This window comes from Herpailurus yagouaroundi, unplaced genomic scaffold (assembly GCF_014898765.1).
Source record: "Herpailurus yagouaroundi ecotype Mexico unplaced genomic scaffold, PumYag 186, whole genome shotgun sequence".
NCBI lineage: Eukaryota > Metazoa > Chordata > Mammalia > Carnivora > Felidae > Herpailurus > Herpailurus yagouaroundi.
Window position 1 is genome coordinate 38,375,258 of NW_024412417.1, and position 16,841 is coordinate 38,392,098.

Here is a 16,841-nt window from a genome sequence, read left to right on the forward strand (position 1 = left end):
GGACGTGGAGAAACGGGAACCCTCTTGCACTGTTGGTGGGAATGCAAACTGGTGCAGCCGCTCCGGAAAACAGTGTGGAGCTTCCTCAAAATATTAAAAACAGATCTACCCTGTGACCCAGCAATAGCACTGCTAGGAATTTACCCAAGGGATACAGGAGTACTGATGCAGAGGGGCACTGGTACCCCAATGTTTGTAGCAACACTCTCAACAATAGCCAAATTACGGAAAGAGCCTAAATGTCCATCAACTGATGAATGGATAAAGAAATTGTGGTTTATATACATAATGGAATACTACGTGGCAATGAGAAAGAATGAAATCTGGCCATTTGTAGCAACGGGGATGGAACTGGAGAGTGTGATGCTAAGTGAAATAAGTCAGGCAGAGAAAGACAGATACCATATGTTTTCACTCATATGTGGATCCTGAGAAACTCAACAGAAGACCAGAGGGGAGGGGAACGGGGGAAAAAAAAAAGTTACAGAGAGGGAAGGAAGCAAACCGTAAGAGACTTAAATACTGAGAATAAGCTGAGGGTTGATGGCGGGTGGGGGGAGGGGAAAGTGGGTGATAGGCATCGAGGAGGGCACCTGTTGGGATGAGCATTGGGTGTTGTATGGAAACCAATTTGACAATAAATTTCATATTAAAAAAATAATAAAAAATAATAATAATGAAAGAAAAGAGATCATTTGAACGCAGTGGTTTGAAAAAAAAAAAAAAAAGCTAGAGAGGGAGGGAACCAAACCATAAGAGACCCTTAAAACTGAGAATAAACTGAGGGTTGATGGAGGTGGGGGGGAGGGGAAAGTGGGGGATGGTCATGGAGGAGGGCACCTGCTGGAATGAGCTCTGGATGTTGTATGGAAACCAATTTGACAATACATTTCCTATTGAAAAAAAAATGAACACCGTGGTTTGAGCAGACCTGGGCGGTGAGCAGGAAAAACATGTGGGAGGCATGGGCGGTGAGTTTTTAAAAAGGAAAACTCTTCAGCATTTGCTTAAGAAACGTCAGTGGACTTGGAAATGCCATCTCTCTCTTGAGTGTCACCAAAGCACGAGAGAACTGGCTCTACGAGAAGAGTACTCGAGAAGGAACACATACCATTCATCAGCCTTGGGCCAGGCTTTTAGCACATCATGATGGCTAACACTGGCCCAGCTCTCGCCTTGGCCCAGGCGGTTCCAGGCACTTCCTACGTTTCATCACACAACTCAGCAAGGTCGGCACTTTATTTAGTCCCATTTCGCTGGTGAGGTCATCCTGTTCATTTTACAGGTTAAGCACGGGCAGCTCTAGGGGCTTGAATTTCTCCATGTCACCCATCCTCCAGTGACACTGCTGAGATTCAAATTTAAGAATATTTGGTTCCCATGAAGGCACCCGGGCGGCTCTGTCAGTTGCACGTACGGCTCTTGGTTGCAGCTCAGGTCATTCTCTCACGGGTTTGTTGGATGGAGCCCCTCATGGGGCTCTGGCACTGATGGCGTGGAGCCCGCTTGGGAGTCTCTCTCTCTCCCTGTCTCTCTGCCCCCCTCTCTCTCTGTCTCAAAATAAATGAATAAAAAACATTGAACAAAGAAGAAGATTTTGTTCCGACGCTTGGGTCTTCCCTTCGAAGCCACACCGTCCCAGTGCCTGTCTTTATCTGACCGGGAGGTGACTGGAGACCTTATTAACCTCCGTCCCTGTGCATAGACTACACATGGTTCCTCTGTTATAAATGGAGCCCCCGAGGCAAAGTCCACACCTCGGGGGCTGCGAATGAACCAGGTGAAGCAAGAGGCACCCGGCCGCTCACTCCTGTCCAACATTTAGAACATTCACCTGCCTCACGGGAGGAGGAAGCGATGGCGTATCACCTCGACGTATGTACAAGATGAAATTTCCTAATTGCTCACTTACATAACGCCCTCAGTCCCTCTGGAGGCATATAATTACCCATGCTCCCACCGGGCTGGCTGCCGCGTACCAGGCATCAGTGGGCATTATTCAGCCTTAAAAAAAAAAAAAAAAATCGAGGGCCGCCGAGTCACAAAGGGAAACTGGTGGAGGCAGGTAGCAGACCCAGGAGGCAGGAGTGGACAGACTTGGTTCAGATAAACAGGACCTTGGCAGAGGACAGAGAATCGATGCAATCCTGCAGAAAGAATCCTCTAACAAAGAGAGGCAGGGACATGTGGTGGAGAGGTAATGGACCCAGGTAATGGATTCCTGCTTCTGTCTGGTTTTCCTTATTGGTTTTATGGCCTCGGATGACTTGGGACCAGATGGATAGTAGTATTTCACCTGCTTGTCTCGGGCTTGTTTTCCAAGTAAAATATCCACAGCTTACCATTTTTGAAAGTTTCTTTGTGCAAACCACGGGGATAAGTATATTATAGTTATGTTCTCATACGATATTATAACAACTCCACGGAGTAGAAAATGTTGTTATGGTACCCATTTTATAGGTGGGAAAGTTGAGGCTCGAAGAGTTACGTAAATGGCCACCACGTGGCAGAATTGCGGTTTGAATACTTCTCTCCCACTCCAGAGCCTGGATACCTGTAACTGCTACCATTATGGGATGTGACTATGTAATTTCAGAGCCTTCTGAAAGTTGAAAATAAGAGGGGGGGGCACCTGCGTGGCTCAGTCCGTTAAGAACCTGACTTTGGCTCGAATCATGATCTCACGGTTTGTGAGTTCGAGTCCTTCATGGGGCTCTGCACAGACAGTGCAGGGCTTGCATCGGATCCTCTGTCTCCCTCTCTCTCTGCCCCTCCCCAGCTGTGCTCTCTCTCTCTCTCTCTCTCTCTCAAAAATAAATAAACATTAAAATTTTTTTAAAAATAAGAGGGAAACATATCAGATGTCACTTGACCATGCAGACCCTCGCTATGCACAAATATACCGCTACTTTATGCATAAACGTAACACGGTTAGGTTGTTAGTTTCCCGGGACAAACGGAGAACAGAATAAATTGAATCAGAACGTTAAAGGGGTATTGGAGAAGGAGCATTGCCAGGGCACAAAATAATTCCTTAAGGTGACAGAGGAGGAAGGAACATCTTTCTTAATTTGGGATGAGGACCCTCACTTCAGAACTTGCTCTGTCTTAATTAGCTCTGAGAGCTGCTCATTTGTCACTTTCAAACCTAGGATGGGGGCGGCGGGGGGAGCATGGGTATGTTTCTCTGTCTGATCCTCTCCTCTGACTCCGTCTTCATAGCCCTCGAATGGGCTGCCATTTGCACGTCCGACTAAGTTCTCTGTAACTTCTAGAAGCCATCAAGACATGGAAGATATGTCCCCAGCTCTGACAGATCCAGAAATACCTCACTACAGGAATTCTGGAAACGGCTAGATCTCACCGTGTGCCTTATTGTTTTGCCATAAATCCGGCTAAGATCTAAAACCAAATCAAAGTCCCGCTGCAGGATTGAATGCCCTGGGCCGTTGTGTTGGTGTGTTAACTTCTTTCTGTCTCTCTCCAGTCTAGAGAAATGGAAAGGGGGAGGTTCTGGAGAAAGATCCGGGTTTGACTTCTAGTTCTCCCGCCAACTAGCTGAGTAGTATGACTTTCTTCACCTGTAAACTACCAAATCCCGTTGTGGGAAGGGTTCCACGAGATAATAAAGGCACACACCAGTCACTTGATACATCGCCACTCCTCCCTCCTCCTCTTTCCTGGCCAAGTCCTTATACTCCTCCTTTCCTCCCTTCACTGCATTTTCCCTTCCCCCTTATCATACATAACTTTATATGTATTTCTAGGTTCTCCGGGTCTGGGGCTGTTGCAGGGTTTCTCAGGGTTTCTTACCTCCCTGTTTCCATGGCGACTTCCCAGGGCTCTGTTTCTATTTCTGCTCTAGCCCAGAGCCTTCCTGTTTTGTTTTTCTCCTTTCCTGGTTACTTTTTTTTTTTTTTTTTTTGAAAGGCATGCAGACCACAGAAAGATGGGCCGGGATCTAGGGCAGGGCAGGGGAGCTGGCAGGACCTGGAACTACCAGGGAGGGAAAATCTCCCCAGCTGACGGACACCACAGCCTCCGTGGTCTGAGTCCACGTGGAGAAGTCCTACTGGCCACAGCAGGCAAACCTCCAAGGCGGACCTCGTGTCAGGCTCCCGTGCAGAATCGTTTCTTGCGGCTCCAACTCTTGAAGTCCTCAGACAGACTGACCCACACATAGCACGTCCCTCTTTGCGTCATTTGGGTTCTTCTCTCCTCCGGGAGACGGGAAGCTTTGGGGCCAGGGATGGGGTTATGTACAGAGCCAGCCACAGTGCGCACCCCAGACCCCAGCGGAGCCGAGGCTCATAGGGAAATGGCATCAGAACCGTAGGCACTTGCTCTGCTTAAGACAAAGAAGTAACGAAGCACGTCCTATACTTTTTAAGGCACAGGGCCAACGCAGCACGTGGTAATCGCCACTGATTCCTCAAGACAGCCCTATTCAGGTGTTGCTATCGTATTCTATTTTATTTCAAATATTTATATATTTTTGAGAGACAGAGAGAGAGGAAGAGTGCGAGGGAGACAGAGGATCCAAAGCGGGTTCTGAGCTGACAGCACAGAGCCTGATGTGGGGCTTGAACTCTCAAACTGTCATCAAGACCTGAGCTGAAGTCGGACACTCAACTGACAGAGCACCCCCCCCACACACACACACGTCCCTTTATCCTATTTGAGACGCGTAGAGGAGGTCTGGGCTCAGGGAGATAAATCACTTGCCTGAGGCCACAAACTGTGAGTCAAAGGCGGGATTAGAACATCCGCTCAGCCGACACTCAAGCCCGCCTGCTTATCTAGCACAGCACACAGCTTCTCCAGGGATGACTGTATCCAGGCAACGGAATTAGGAGGGATCCTGGTTCGCCTCAGGCAGAAATTAAAAGTTTTTTTGTTCTTTTTTTTTTTTTTTTTAAATAACTGTGATCTCTTTGAAAGAGATTTACCTAAAAGGCATAAAAACCAGCCGGCTTGCCAAATCATCTTTGTCAGCTTAGCTTTTCATGAGGTGGGCTTTAGGAGGAATCGATTGGTTAAGAATCACAACTTCCTGCAAGCAGCTGAAGGTCATTGGCTCCAGGGAAGGGCAGAGGTCTTGCAGGCCAGTTTCACGGCGGTGGGAAATGCCAGGTAACTAACAGAAGGGAGTCGGTGCTAAGTGTTGGATTACCTGCTGTCCGTGGTAGAACACGGCAAGGAGGAACATGGCCATCAGCAGCAGTGACGCCTCCTTGGTCCCCAGGAAATCTCTGTTGGAAGAAGAAAGGCAAGCGGTGACAGGGTTACAACCACGGAGGGGCTCCAAGGGGACTCATTAGGAAACCGGGGTTCAGAGAGGACAGGGGTAAACAGAAAGGAGCGACTATTTCCTGAGCACCCACTAGGTGATAGAGGCTGTGGCCCGAGGGTTTCCCCATAGGCTAACTCAGAAATCAGTTGATGCCCAAGGGCAGGAAGTCACTTCGGTCACACCCGGCGGATGAATCTAGAACCCGGCATCTCATGTACTCACATCGATAAAAATATTTTCCCTTTGCAGAACACTTCCAGACTTCAAAGAGCTTTGAAACTTTGTCACAAAAATCCATGTGAAGACAAGGATCCCTTCCTTTTTCTTTAGATGTTTTTCTTTATTATTTTTTTAATTTTTTTAATTTTTATTTTTATTTATTTTTATTTTTTTTTTTTTTTTTTGAGACAGAGCGTGAGCATGAGCAGGGGAGGGGCAGAGAGAAAGGAGACACAGAATCTGAAGCCGGCTCCAGGCTCTGAGCTGTGAGCCCAGAGCCTGACACGGGGCTCGAACCCACAAACTGTGAGATCATGACCTGAGCCGAAGTTGGACGCTTAACCGACTGAGCCACCCAGGTGCCCCTGGATGATGTTCTATTGAAGAGAGAGGGACGTGATGCTGACGATGTGGCTTTCTCTGTTCTAAGTACTTTCACTTAGATCGTTTAGATTCTTAAGGCAGTTCTCTATGAGCTGGACACTATTTTAATCTTCCATCAATTTTTAAAATTCTTCTATCAGTTCTGTGAGTCAGGCACTGTTATAATCCCATTTCAATTCTTCTATCTCTAATAAAGACTTTGTTCCCTGTGCATCATCTTCTCCTGGACTGACACCCCCTTTCCTCCCCGCCCCCGCCAAACACTCCATTCAGTCCTTGTTGGGGCACAAGCTGCCCCAACAGGTGTCACTGGTCTGGTCTGTCCCAGACTTTCCAGAAGACCAAGCTGGAAGGCAGCTGAAGACGGCCAGTGGCAAGCGTGTGCTTAAGCACCGATGTGACTTTCAGTCATCCAGGGGATTCAGAAGTTCTAAGGAGTCCCTTGTTTGATTCCAAACGCTTTCTCTCTTTCATTTCAGCCCAGCACAAAGCCTTTTCCAGAACAAGCTAGGCCAGGAGGCAAAGGGTTTGGAGGAAGCAACATCAGGCTTTGAATGTGGACACTGGTGGCTTGTGGGAATAAACAGTCCCCTTGACAGGCTTCCATTGGCCAGTGAAGAAAACTCAAAATAAAAATGTTTTAGACAAATTGTTTCCAGGGACCTTGGGACTTGCTTTCCATCACCTCCTGGTTCTTCTACCGGTTTTCTCCACCTCAGGCGATGCCCCCCTCATCCACTCGCCCAGGTGCTTGAGCCAAATATAAAAGCAAACCTAGGAATCAGCCCTCATCACCCCAATATCCAAATCATGTCTGCTCTTGCGCCCAAATATACCCCCAGTCCATCCACTCTCTCCATCTCTACCTCCAACACCTGAGTACAGCCACCGTAACTTCCGACAGCCCCCTGGCATTGCCCCCCACCATCTCTTCCTACAGGTTGCTCGAATATTTTGTCTCGCCAAACCCAGATCATGTCACTCACTTGTTTTACTGTCTTCCAACTACAAGCACACGTGTGCTCAGGAGTAACTTAACTCGATGAGGCTTAAGGACACGAGGAGCCATCAAAGAGGAGATGCAGTGTTTAGATGGAGGGATAGAGTGAACACTGATATGGCCCCATCTGGGAAGTCTCCGGCCTTCCCTTTTCTTTTCTATCCTCCCTGGAGGTGAGCAGGGGTAGCATTGGGCTCAAGAAATGGAGACAAGAGCCCAGCTGCCAAGACCAGTTTCTCATCTAGCTTTATGTAAAAGACCCTCCCAGCTGATACAGGGCAGGCCCAGTCCAACTCTTCATATAGAACAAGAACTCAGGAACAGAACTGTTGTTTCTCCGGGGCGGGGGTTGGGGGGGGCGGTTGTCCATACGGGGACCCAGGGGACCAGGACGTCTGTGGGCTGGAACAAGATTCAGATTCATGGATTCCTAGTTCCATCTGCTTTTTCTTAGAGATAATATGCTAATAATAGATGGTACTCATTATCGTGTCTCCTCCCTACAGCCCCAGTGAAGCACATAATTATTGAGCCCCAACGTGTGCCAGGCACACACCGGGATACGGAAAACGAAGATGGCACATTGTTTTTGCCCTCAAGACGGTCCAGCAAAGGAAAGGACCACACAGAGAGTACGTTCATAGCACAATATACTCCATTGTCAAAACACAGCCTTGTTGCCATGGGAATCCATGGGAAGTGAAAGTAACCCAGGATGGATGTTCTGGGAATTCAAGAGCTGGGTCTTACAGGATGATAAGACTTGAGGAGGAAAGGATGGGACTGGCTGTCTAGGTATGGGACATCAGTCTTGTTCAGCTAGCTGGTTTAATAGCTGCGAGGCTGAGTCTGAATGGGAGACATCCTGTGTTTAACTCCAACTCTTGCTCTGGCTAGCACTTCTGACATCCTTTTCTTGGTCATGGGGAAGCCTTTTGTAAGGCCTGCAATTTATCACCAACAACCTGCTTCCAAGAGAAAACACAAATGCCTCTTGGAAGCAGTGGTTGACGAAAAATAGATGACTTGAATTCAGAAGCAAAGAGAAAATGATTATGAATGGTTTCTTAGTCTTTAAGATGTATTTCAAACTGAAGAATTACAGTCTGAGTAAAGACGGCAAAATGTTCAGAGAAAGTCAGCCAGGCCAAGCAACATCCAAAAAGAACCATCATTTAAATTTAGAAGCAGGGGTGCCTGGGTGGCTCAGTCGGTTAAGCGTCTGACTTCAGCTCAGGTCACGATCTCACGGCTTGTGGGTTCAAGCTCCGCGTCGGGCTCTGTGCTGACAGCTCGGAGCCTGGAGCCCGCTTTGGATTCTGTGTCTCCCTCTCACTCTGCCCCTCTCCCACTCCCACTCTGTCTCTGTCTCTCTCTCAAAAATGAATAAACATTGAACAATTAAAAAACCGTAAAGCTAGAAGGAATTTTTTGTAGCTCCTGTGATTCTCTGAAGAACTTCCAAGAGAGCCAAATGACCAACATTTGTATGAAATTATAATACTCTGCTTGGTATTGGGTGGCAGAGAAACCGAGGACGTTTGAACTAATTTATTTATACTAATAAAATCACGGTATTAATACTATTATCTTCCTATGCTAACAGAAAGAGGCATAATTAAGTGAAAACACATGTAGAATAATGTAATTCTCCAGGGCTACAACAGTCTTTAGAGATCATCTTATCTGATGTCTCATAAAAATGAGTATTTAGTTTGAGGGTTACTTATTACAGAGGCATTTATACTAGTTGTAGTCAATTTGGAAGCTAATGCAAATTACAAATAAGAAAATAAAGGTAGTCCTGAAGCCTACCACCCAGAGAAAACAACGATTAATACCTTGGAGCCAACTAAATGTCGCTCCATGCAAAACCATCTTTGCAAATTTAGGACTGTATGGTTCGTACGATTTTTGTAACCTACTTTGGCACTCAGTGTATATAATGAAACTAATTCCATGTAATTACATACGTTACAATGTGAGCTGAGTGGGTCCATTCTATTTCATATTATGTGATGTAATATCCCTTGGGTGGCTCTCATTTTACAGATTTAAGGTTGAGGCCCAGGGAGAAGCTACGTGTCCAAGTTCGCACAGCTGATTTCTATCAGAGTCAAGATGCGCAGTCACATCTCAAGCACCAAGTTCAGAGCTTTAGCGATTACGTACCTGAGGCCAAAGTTTTGGTTTAGCTATGAGTTCCCATTTCCCCCTTTTGAAACTCAAAATACACCATCAGTTTGAACTGATGCTTTATTCTGTCCCCAGACTAGTGGCTGCATCAGCTACGTGCTAATTTTGTGCCACGCCTCCGATAACACTCTACATACCTGTTGCTCGCCCTTTGTCACATCAACAATTAAGTACCATTATCCCTCTTCCAGTAAAGAAGAAACCGAGGCTCAGGTGTTAAACGATTCACTCTAGTTCACTGATCTGGTGCGTGGGGAAGCCCGGCTGTCAATCCACATCTTAGTCATGCTCTCTCAGGAGCCACTGTGCCCTCCTATATGCACTTTCTTGTACTTTCTTGCCCCTAAGCTCCTTGAAGTTAGAAACAATGTCTTATTCGTCTGTGAATCTGCAGGGCCTAGAAGAGGTGGGACACAGAAGTGCTTACTGGATGGGGAACGCTTGGTTTAAGGGTGATGGTGAGCACACATCACAGGGTTTTGGAGAGCAGACACTTGGCTTACGGTGACTCAGTGGTACAATACGATTCCAAAGGAGCTAACGTTTCTTTCAGTCCCTCGTGTATTTAATGTTTCACCCAACAAGTCTTTAATTCACCCACTGCCAGATACCTCACTACGTGCCAAGATATAAGCATGAGTAATGGTCCTTGCCCCCAAATGCTCCTACTCTAATGGAAGAGGAGGACGTGAAAAGTAATGATGGCAACACCGAGGGAGAAGTGCAATGAGAGGTTAGGCGCACAGGTAAAAAGCGAGGAACGCTCAGAGGGGGCATTACTGCCCTTGGGCTGGACCTTGAGAGGGATGGGCTGGGAATAAGGAGATGTACGCACCCGCCAGAAGCCCAGCCTGGTTTCCTATGGCTAGAACACCGGATGGGTACGCTGTGGCCTCTGGAGCTACAGAAGGAAAAGACTAGAGGAGTCATGGGGGCCAGACCAGGATGGCGGGTGGAGTCCTTGAGAAACAGGTTGAACTTTTGGCTTCTTAGAGGCAATAAGGAGCCCCTTAAGGGTTTTAAGAAGGATAATGAGTTCACCAGATGGCTCTGGTGGCCTTCAGAGGAGTGGACTGAGAGTGGAGGCCGAGAGATCAGTTAGGCGACCGCAGCAATGACAGTAATGACCTTTCCGGAACTGTAGCGTTTGCAGCGTGGAGGGGGCAGGTGGGACACTAACTGCTAGTATTCATCAAGTGCTTGTTCTATGCCAGGCCTTGTGCCGAGTTTCCATGATCACCTTTGATCTCTCTGACCCTTCTACTCTGGACCAGTGGTTACTGCCCCCACGTTACAGATGAGAAAAGCCGGGCTGAGAGAGATGGTCACTCTTCACGAATTCCCTTGGGATCCCACAGCTGGTTGATGGCAGAGCTGGGGTCTGAACCTAAGTCCTTTAACCCCGAAACTTGTACTCACGCGTGTTATGATAGAGTACTTCTCTGCAAGGGCTGCTGACGAACGGGAGTCCCCAGGGATTGATAAGATATTGGGGGAGAGGGTGCCTCTCTTGTTTTGGGCTCAGCGTCATCCACTGAGACAAGGAGTTGTGCAGATGGGGAGATGCCCGTCTAAAGTATGTGGGACCATCTCTCTGGAGACGCTGCCCAGCCGCCCGGTGTAAGGTTTTCTGCACTTCTCGTGACCGGGGCACCCGACCCCCAGGAGCAACCCGCAGAATGCCCCCGAACCATCACGAGCAGGCTGTGGCTGCCAACGAGATACACAGTGGCATCTAATGACTTCCACCGTAGCGGAGAGAGAAGTTCTGAATGAGCAGCTTCCCGCTCCTCATTAGTTTAGTTCCTTTGAAAGCAAAGTGGGAGTCAATACAAGCCTAGCCGATAACCGACCTTGGCGCAGGAAGAAGCCGAGAAAAACACTCGGACGCTGGCAGCCATGAGCCTGGGATTACGTTTACGTTCACAACCCTACTTAACGATTTCACTACAAGTGTTTGCTGAAGACCTCAGATCAGGGGCGCCTGGGTGGCTCAGTCGGTTGAGGGTCCAAATCTTGATTTCAGCTCGGGTCACGATCTCACGGTTCCTGGGTTGGAGCCCCGCGTCGGGCTCTGTGCCGACAGCTCGGAGCCTGGAGCCCGCTTCGGATTCTGTGTCTCCCTCTCTCTCTCTCTCTGCCCCTCCCCCTGCTCGTACTGTGTTTCTCTCTCTCAAAAATAAATAATTAAATAAATAAAGACATAAAAAAAATTTAACAAAAGAAGCTGTGCTCCCCTTTAAATAGCTAAGTTGTAGCTGGTTTAATTTCATTTTTACCACAAACGTGGCTTATTTTGTTCCTACATGTCTTTACCCTCTGTTTGGCCGCAGGACACCGGTGGCCACTAACCATGTTACCTAATTTGGAACTATTCTGATGGTCTTTGAACCCTGGCCATCCGGTGGGAGTTTCTTCAGCTTGACTTAAAAGAAGTTTACGCGGTATTGACAAAGGTGGACGCTGGAGCCAGGAAGACTCGAGTTTGAATCCGGGTCTGTTCCTTACTGGCCACGTGCCCAGGATAATTGTTTAACCTCCCCAAGCCTGAGTTCTTCAGACGGTTGCCATGGGGATCAAATATACACACAGTGTCTGATGCACGTGTACAGCAGGCACAAATTAGCGTCTAGAATTCATAAAGACCCTTTGCAAATCCAGTGAGAAAAAGGCAAACAGCCTAACACGTAAAGCAGGCAAAGGATATGATCTGACAATTCACCCAAAAGGAAATCCAAATGGTGAATAAGCAAACATATAAAACGCACACACTTAGTCATGATCAAGGAACTAATGAAAATAATGAGACACTCATAAATGCAACAAGAATTTTAAAAGTCTAACGACAGTGTGGGTGGCAACCAGAAGCAACGGGACCACGGCTTGTGAGAGGGAAACTTTTAAGCACGTTGGAGAGCAAATCTGGCAATATCATAAAAGTGGGAAATGCGGATACCCTACAATGCAGCGAGTTTACTTTCGAATAGAAGTTCCAGGAGAGGTCTTCGATAATGGTCACTGAAGCGTTTTTTTAAGTAGGGAAAACTGCTAACAGCCTGAAAGTCTGTTAATAGGTCAAAGGATAAATATATTTTGGTACGTTTGTATTATATAATAGGAACATATTACAGCTGCGGAGATTGTGAAAGCTGTCGACGGAATTACATCTGTAGACATCAACCCACACGTAACTAAAAAATACAATACTGCGTGACAAGAAAATAATTTTAGAAGTAATTTGTAATACAGACATAACTAAATATATATATTTAGAAAACCTGGGGGGCGCCTGGGGGGCTCAGTCGGTCAAGCATCTGACTCCTGATGTCGGTTCAGGTCGTGATCTGAGGGTTGTGAGATCAAGCCCCGCGTCAGGCTCTGCACTGAGTGTGGAGTATGCTTGGCATTCTCTCTCTCTCTTTCTCTCTCCCTTTCTCTGCCCCACCCCTACCTCAAAAGAAATGAAGCAAAACAACAACAACCACAAAAAATCACAGATGGGAGGGGTACACATTAAGTGCATTAGAAATTGGCGCGTACGAGAAAGAGAGGAGAGGAATGCTGGGGAAGAGAACTTCAGCAAAATAGCTTAAATACTTTACCCTTTTAAGAGTGCAGAAGTAACTCCGACTCGTTATTAACACTGTTTATGCAGGGGTTGGTTCATAGACGTTCACCTTATTAGGCTCATGCACATTTTCTGAGGTTTTTTTGGGGGAGTGATCTTGGCCTCATCTTTTTCTCATTGGGTTGGCCCCTTGTGGTCTCAGTTAGCCCGGTGCCTCCCACACCAGGCGCGAGTTGTCTCTGCCACTTCCAGCTCAGATAAAGCTCCACACTGCAGGTGTGGAGTCTGCGTGAGGGGCCACTGGCTGTCACCAGGAAGTTCATCCAGAGAATGAGCTGTGACTCACGACTCACGAGAGCCAGGAAAGGGCTGGAGCCGATGGAGAAATTCCTCTCCCTTTCTCGGCCCTGAGCTGCCTTTTCCCCACCTCACTGCCCATCCAGAGACAGTCCAGCTGAGTGTCTCTCCTCAATCTCTTCACAGTCCACGTGGCCACAGAATACCTCGTCAGCTTGCATTTGCCTCCTGCCCTCCTCCCCTTATTTTCACTGCCCTGGGGGTGTACCAGCCCTTCAGCCTCGTCTCAGGCTCTGTTCTAAGAAATCTAGGCTGAGACATTTTTTTTAATGTTTATTTATTTTTGTGGGGGGGGGGGGGCGTGCAGAGAGAGAGAGAGGGAGATACAGAATTGGAAGCAGGCTCCAGGCTCCAAGCTGTCAGCACAGAGCTTGATGCAAGGCTCGAAATCACGAGCTGCGAGATCATGACCTGAGCTGAAGTCAGGTACTCAACCTACTGAGCCACCGAGGCGCCCGTCTTTTTTGGTACTTTTTTGTATTTCAAAAACAATACAGTGCAAGGAGCATAGTAAGTGCCCGACGCACAATGTCTGCTATTATTAATACTGCCCCAGCCAAATTATAATCAGATCCTGTACGTCTCGGAGCTGTGAAACTGGAAGGAATCGCAAATCATTGGGTGTGGAGAAGACTGGAACTCCTATTTAGTTACTATTCAGTGTAGTCTATAAAGCTGATGTTCAGGATTGGAACTAGGGATGCTGCTTAGACTGGTAGGCTAGCGAGTGCCTGAGCTGAGAAACAGAAGTCAACGTCCAACAGTCCCCAGGTTTTGGTGTCTCCATCTCAATCATTTTCCCAACGGCTCCCTTTCCCACTGGGAGTCTGAGCACTTTTTGAGCACACACGGCGGGCACTTACTCTCCGCTGTGGTTTAGGTTGTCATAGCGCAGGAAGAGGCCCGCGTAGACGGTCTCAGTCAGCAGCGCGTAGATGGCAATCATAATCAGCAGCACGGCCAGCTTCAGGACAGAGTTCAGGCGGAGGAAAACCGCACAGGTCACCATGGCCAACACCCCAGTGAAGACGAAGTACTGGGAAGAGAGAGAGGGGAGGTGGTCAGACTCAACAGGAATGTGGGAGGCTCGCTCTCCTCGGCATGGGTGCTGGCGGCGGGGGGGGGGGGGTCTCCTGATACAGATGGCCGCTGAGCACCTCCAGTTGGAGACCTCAGGCTGCCCTCCTGTTCAACAAGCCTCCAAGAGAACTCATCAGTGCCTTACCACCACCTCCCAAGCCTCTGTTCCGTGGTGTTTGGGGACCATTTACACCAGCCCTAGGCCAGAACCCTCGGTCTCTTCTCTGCTGCCTTTCTTCCCTCCCCCCCCCACATTCCACAGCCAGGCCACCCCCAGTCTGCAGACTCCACTCCCTTCATAGAGCTCACATCCATGAAGTCTCCCCTTCTGAGCTCTTTCCGTTCTGGTTCTAGAACGGTTTCGGCAGCTCTGTCTCCTCGCGGGCCTCGACCCTCACTGAACACACGCTGGCTTTCTCTCTCCAGAATCTCTAACACACGCCTCATCACCCCACTCCTCGCCTTGAAGGCCTTCCCTGGCCCACCCTTCCCTCAAATGGTGTTCTCCTTGCCGAGTGGGAAGCTCACAGGCCATGACGGACCAGATCTCCCTTCACTGTCCAAACCCAACGTACGCTTCGGCCTCACTGTCTCCTTGCAACTCCCACAGCTGTTTCCGGACCCTCCTGGGCCCCCGCTTTGCACCCCACAATTTCTTGCTCAAAGCTCATTCCTGTGACTTAGCCTCGCTTCTCTGACAAGTGTGAGCTCAGGTGTCCTTGCCCCTGAGAAGCCTTGGTGCACATCTCCAGGTGCCCTGGAAACTGTCTCGTTCCTCCACAGCAGCCCCCCCCACCCCCACCGCCCCACACCCAGGATAAGGTCTATCTCCTTATGTCACAAGTAGCTGTTTAAAGGGCCAGTCTGGCACCACTCAAGCTGGAACACCGGAGGGGCCCCAAGGGTCAGTCTGCCCAGGCAGATTTCAGCCTTCCGGAGGACACTCCCCGGAAGCCTATTTCCCTTACAGAAGCAGCTCCTCGTATCGTTTTGGATGAACAGGTTCAGATTCTGACTATCCAGCGGGAAAAAAAGAATAAAACCAGTGTCATCAAGGGCCACTTGATGGCTGTACTTGGATCTTTCCGCACTTTTTCTCTTGCAATTCTCAACGTAACTGGCCAGGATGGGCATCGTAATTCCCATTTCACAGGTGAGGAGACTGAAGCTCAGAGAGCTCACGTAAATCGCTCGAATTCTCACAACTGGCAAATGGCACCCAGGACACCTGGATGCATCTGTGCACGTCCCCGTGACTCCAGCAGACACACGGAGCTTGAGAATTCTTCAAAATCCATTCTAGCCTTGTTATGCGTGGCTCCGTGTAGCAACTGGAGGTCTCCTCTCTCCTGTTATAGACAGAGACAACTTCTGTATGGGCAGAGGAGATCGGCGAGAATTTCTAGAATCTCCGAACAACTACAGAACAGGTTTATTGAGTTCCTAAGCCAAACTGACCCATGAATGTACACGTTCAACAGTGATATCAAGCGAGACCCCACTGAGGGCAAAGGCCCCGTGCTATTATGACGCACGGGGTAGACTCAGGAATGAATAAGGGAGTGTTCCGACAGATCCCCATGTCTGGGGCGGCCTTCGCTTTTGTCTTTCTTAGTAAACCCAGTTGTGTCCTTGTCTCTCAAATGGATGATGTGTTTTCCTCCCCTCTCTAAGATCTTCCCTTGGCAAGATTTTCGGGTAACTCATCTTGATGTCTCCATGCCGTCAATTTACCAAATAGAGAGGAAAGATGAATAGGCCCGAGGCATCCTGTTTCATCATTACCTGCATCATGATGAAGAGCTGTGCACAGTTTTAGCAGTGCAAATTATGAATCATGTATTAAATCAAAGCTGTCAAAATGACTGTGCCCTTGAGAAAAACTTTATGAGGGCACAACAGTCAAGTTAAAAAAGCGTAATGAGGATTTATGGAGTGGCTATTGCAATCAGGGCATGGGTGCTGGGCGCTGGGGATTCCAAGGTGAGTGAGAGATGGCCTGGACCACATCTTGTGGTCTAAGATGTGAAGCCGACGTGGAGACACCAGTGACAATGTGCCATGGAAAGTGCTCTGCCAGCAACGTGATCACGTGTGATGGAGCACAAGGGCAGAAGGCATACACGTTTGGAGAAGGATTTGTGGGGCAGGCAGATCTGAACTGGATGTGAAGGATGGATAGGATTCACACGATGGAAAATGGAAAGGGAAGAACATTCTATGAAGATGGAATGACGTGAACTCAAGAGTGCCAAAGACCAAATCTATAGAACTCCTGGGGTATGTCAAAAAGTCGCATAATAAATCCTAAGGGGAGCCAGGAACATAGGCAGGCAGATCAATTTCAAATGAATTGCCGGCCTCCTTTCTTTGCCAAGACGTCTGAAATTATCAGAGTTAAATACAGTCCCATATCTGCACGAAGGGTTGATGGATCTTTCTTTTTGTGGTCTCAACCAACCGGGTTAGTGCTCTCTCTCCAGTTCTACCACCTCCCCCCATTCCACTGAAACAAACCACCCTGCTCACTGCCTTGCACAGTTTAGGGAACTTGCCGCCCTAAAGTATAAAGCTGAACCTCACGGTGATGCTGTAAACCGCAGGATCATCAAAGGAAAGAGGCCCCTGGATAAATAACATCAGGAGCTTCTCCTCTGTCTCTTTCATAGCTTGAATGAATAGTGGGAGTGGGACCAGGAAATGGAGAGGAACAGGAAGCTACCGAAGTATTAGGACTTTGTGAA

General features: G+C 48.2%; 1 protein-coding gene across 3 annotated transcripts in view; it reads right to left on the minus strand.

Moving 5' to 3' along the window:
- Positions 1 to 16,841, minus strand: part of ADCY8 (adenylate cyclase 8) — a 221,115-nt gene that overhangs the window by 25,827 nt on the left and 178,447 nt on the right. For all 3 annotated transcript variants that reach the window (XM_040494443.1, XM_040494442.1, XM_040494439.1), the window contains 2 exons: positions 13,881 to 14,053; positions 5,174 to 5,252 (listed from right to left, as the gene is read on the minus strand). In XM_040494443.1, the coding sequence (XP_040350377.1) occupies positions 5,174 to 5,252; positions 13,881 to 14,053 (252 nt within the window). The remainder of the gene's footprint in view (positions 1 to 5,173; positions 5,253 to 13,880; positions 14,054 to 16,841) is intronic.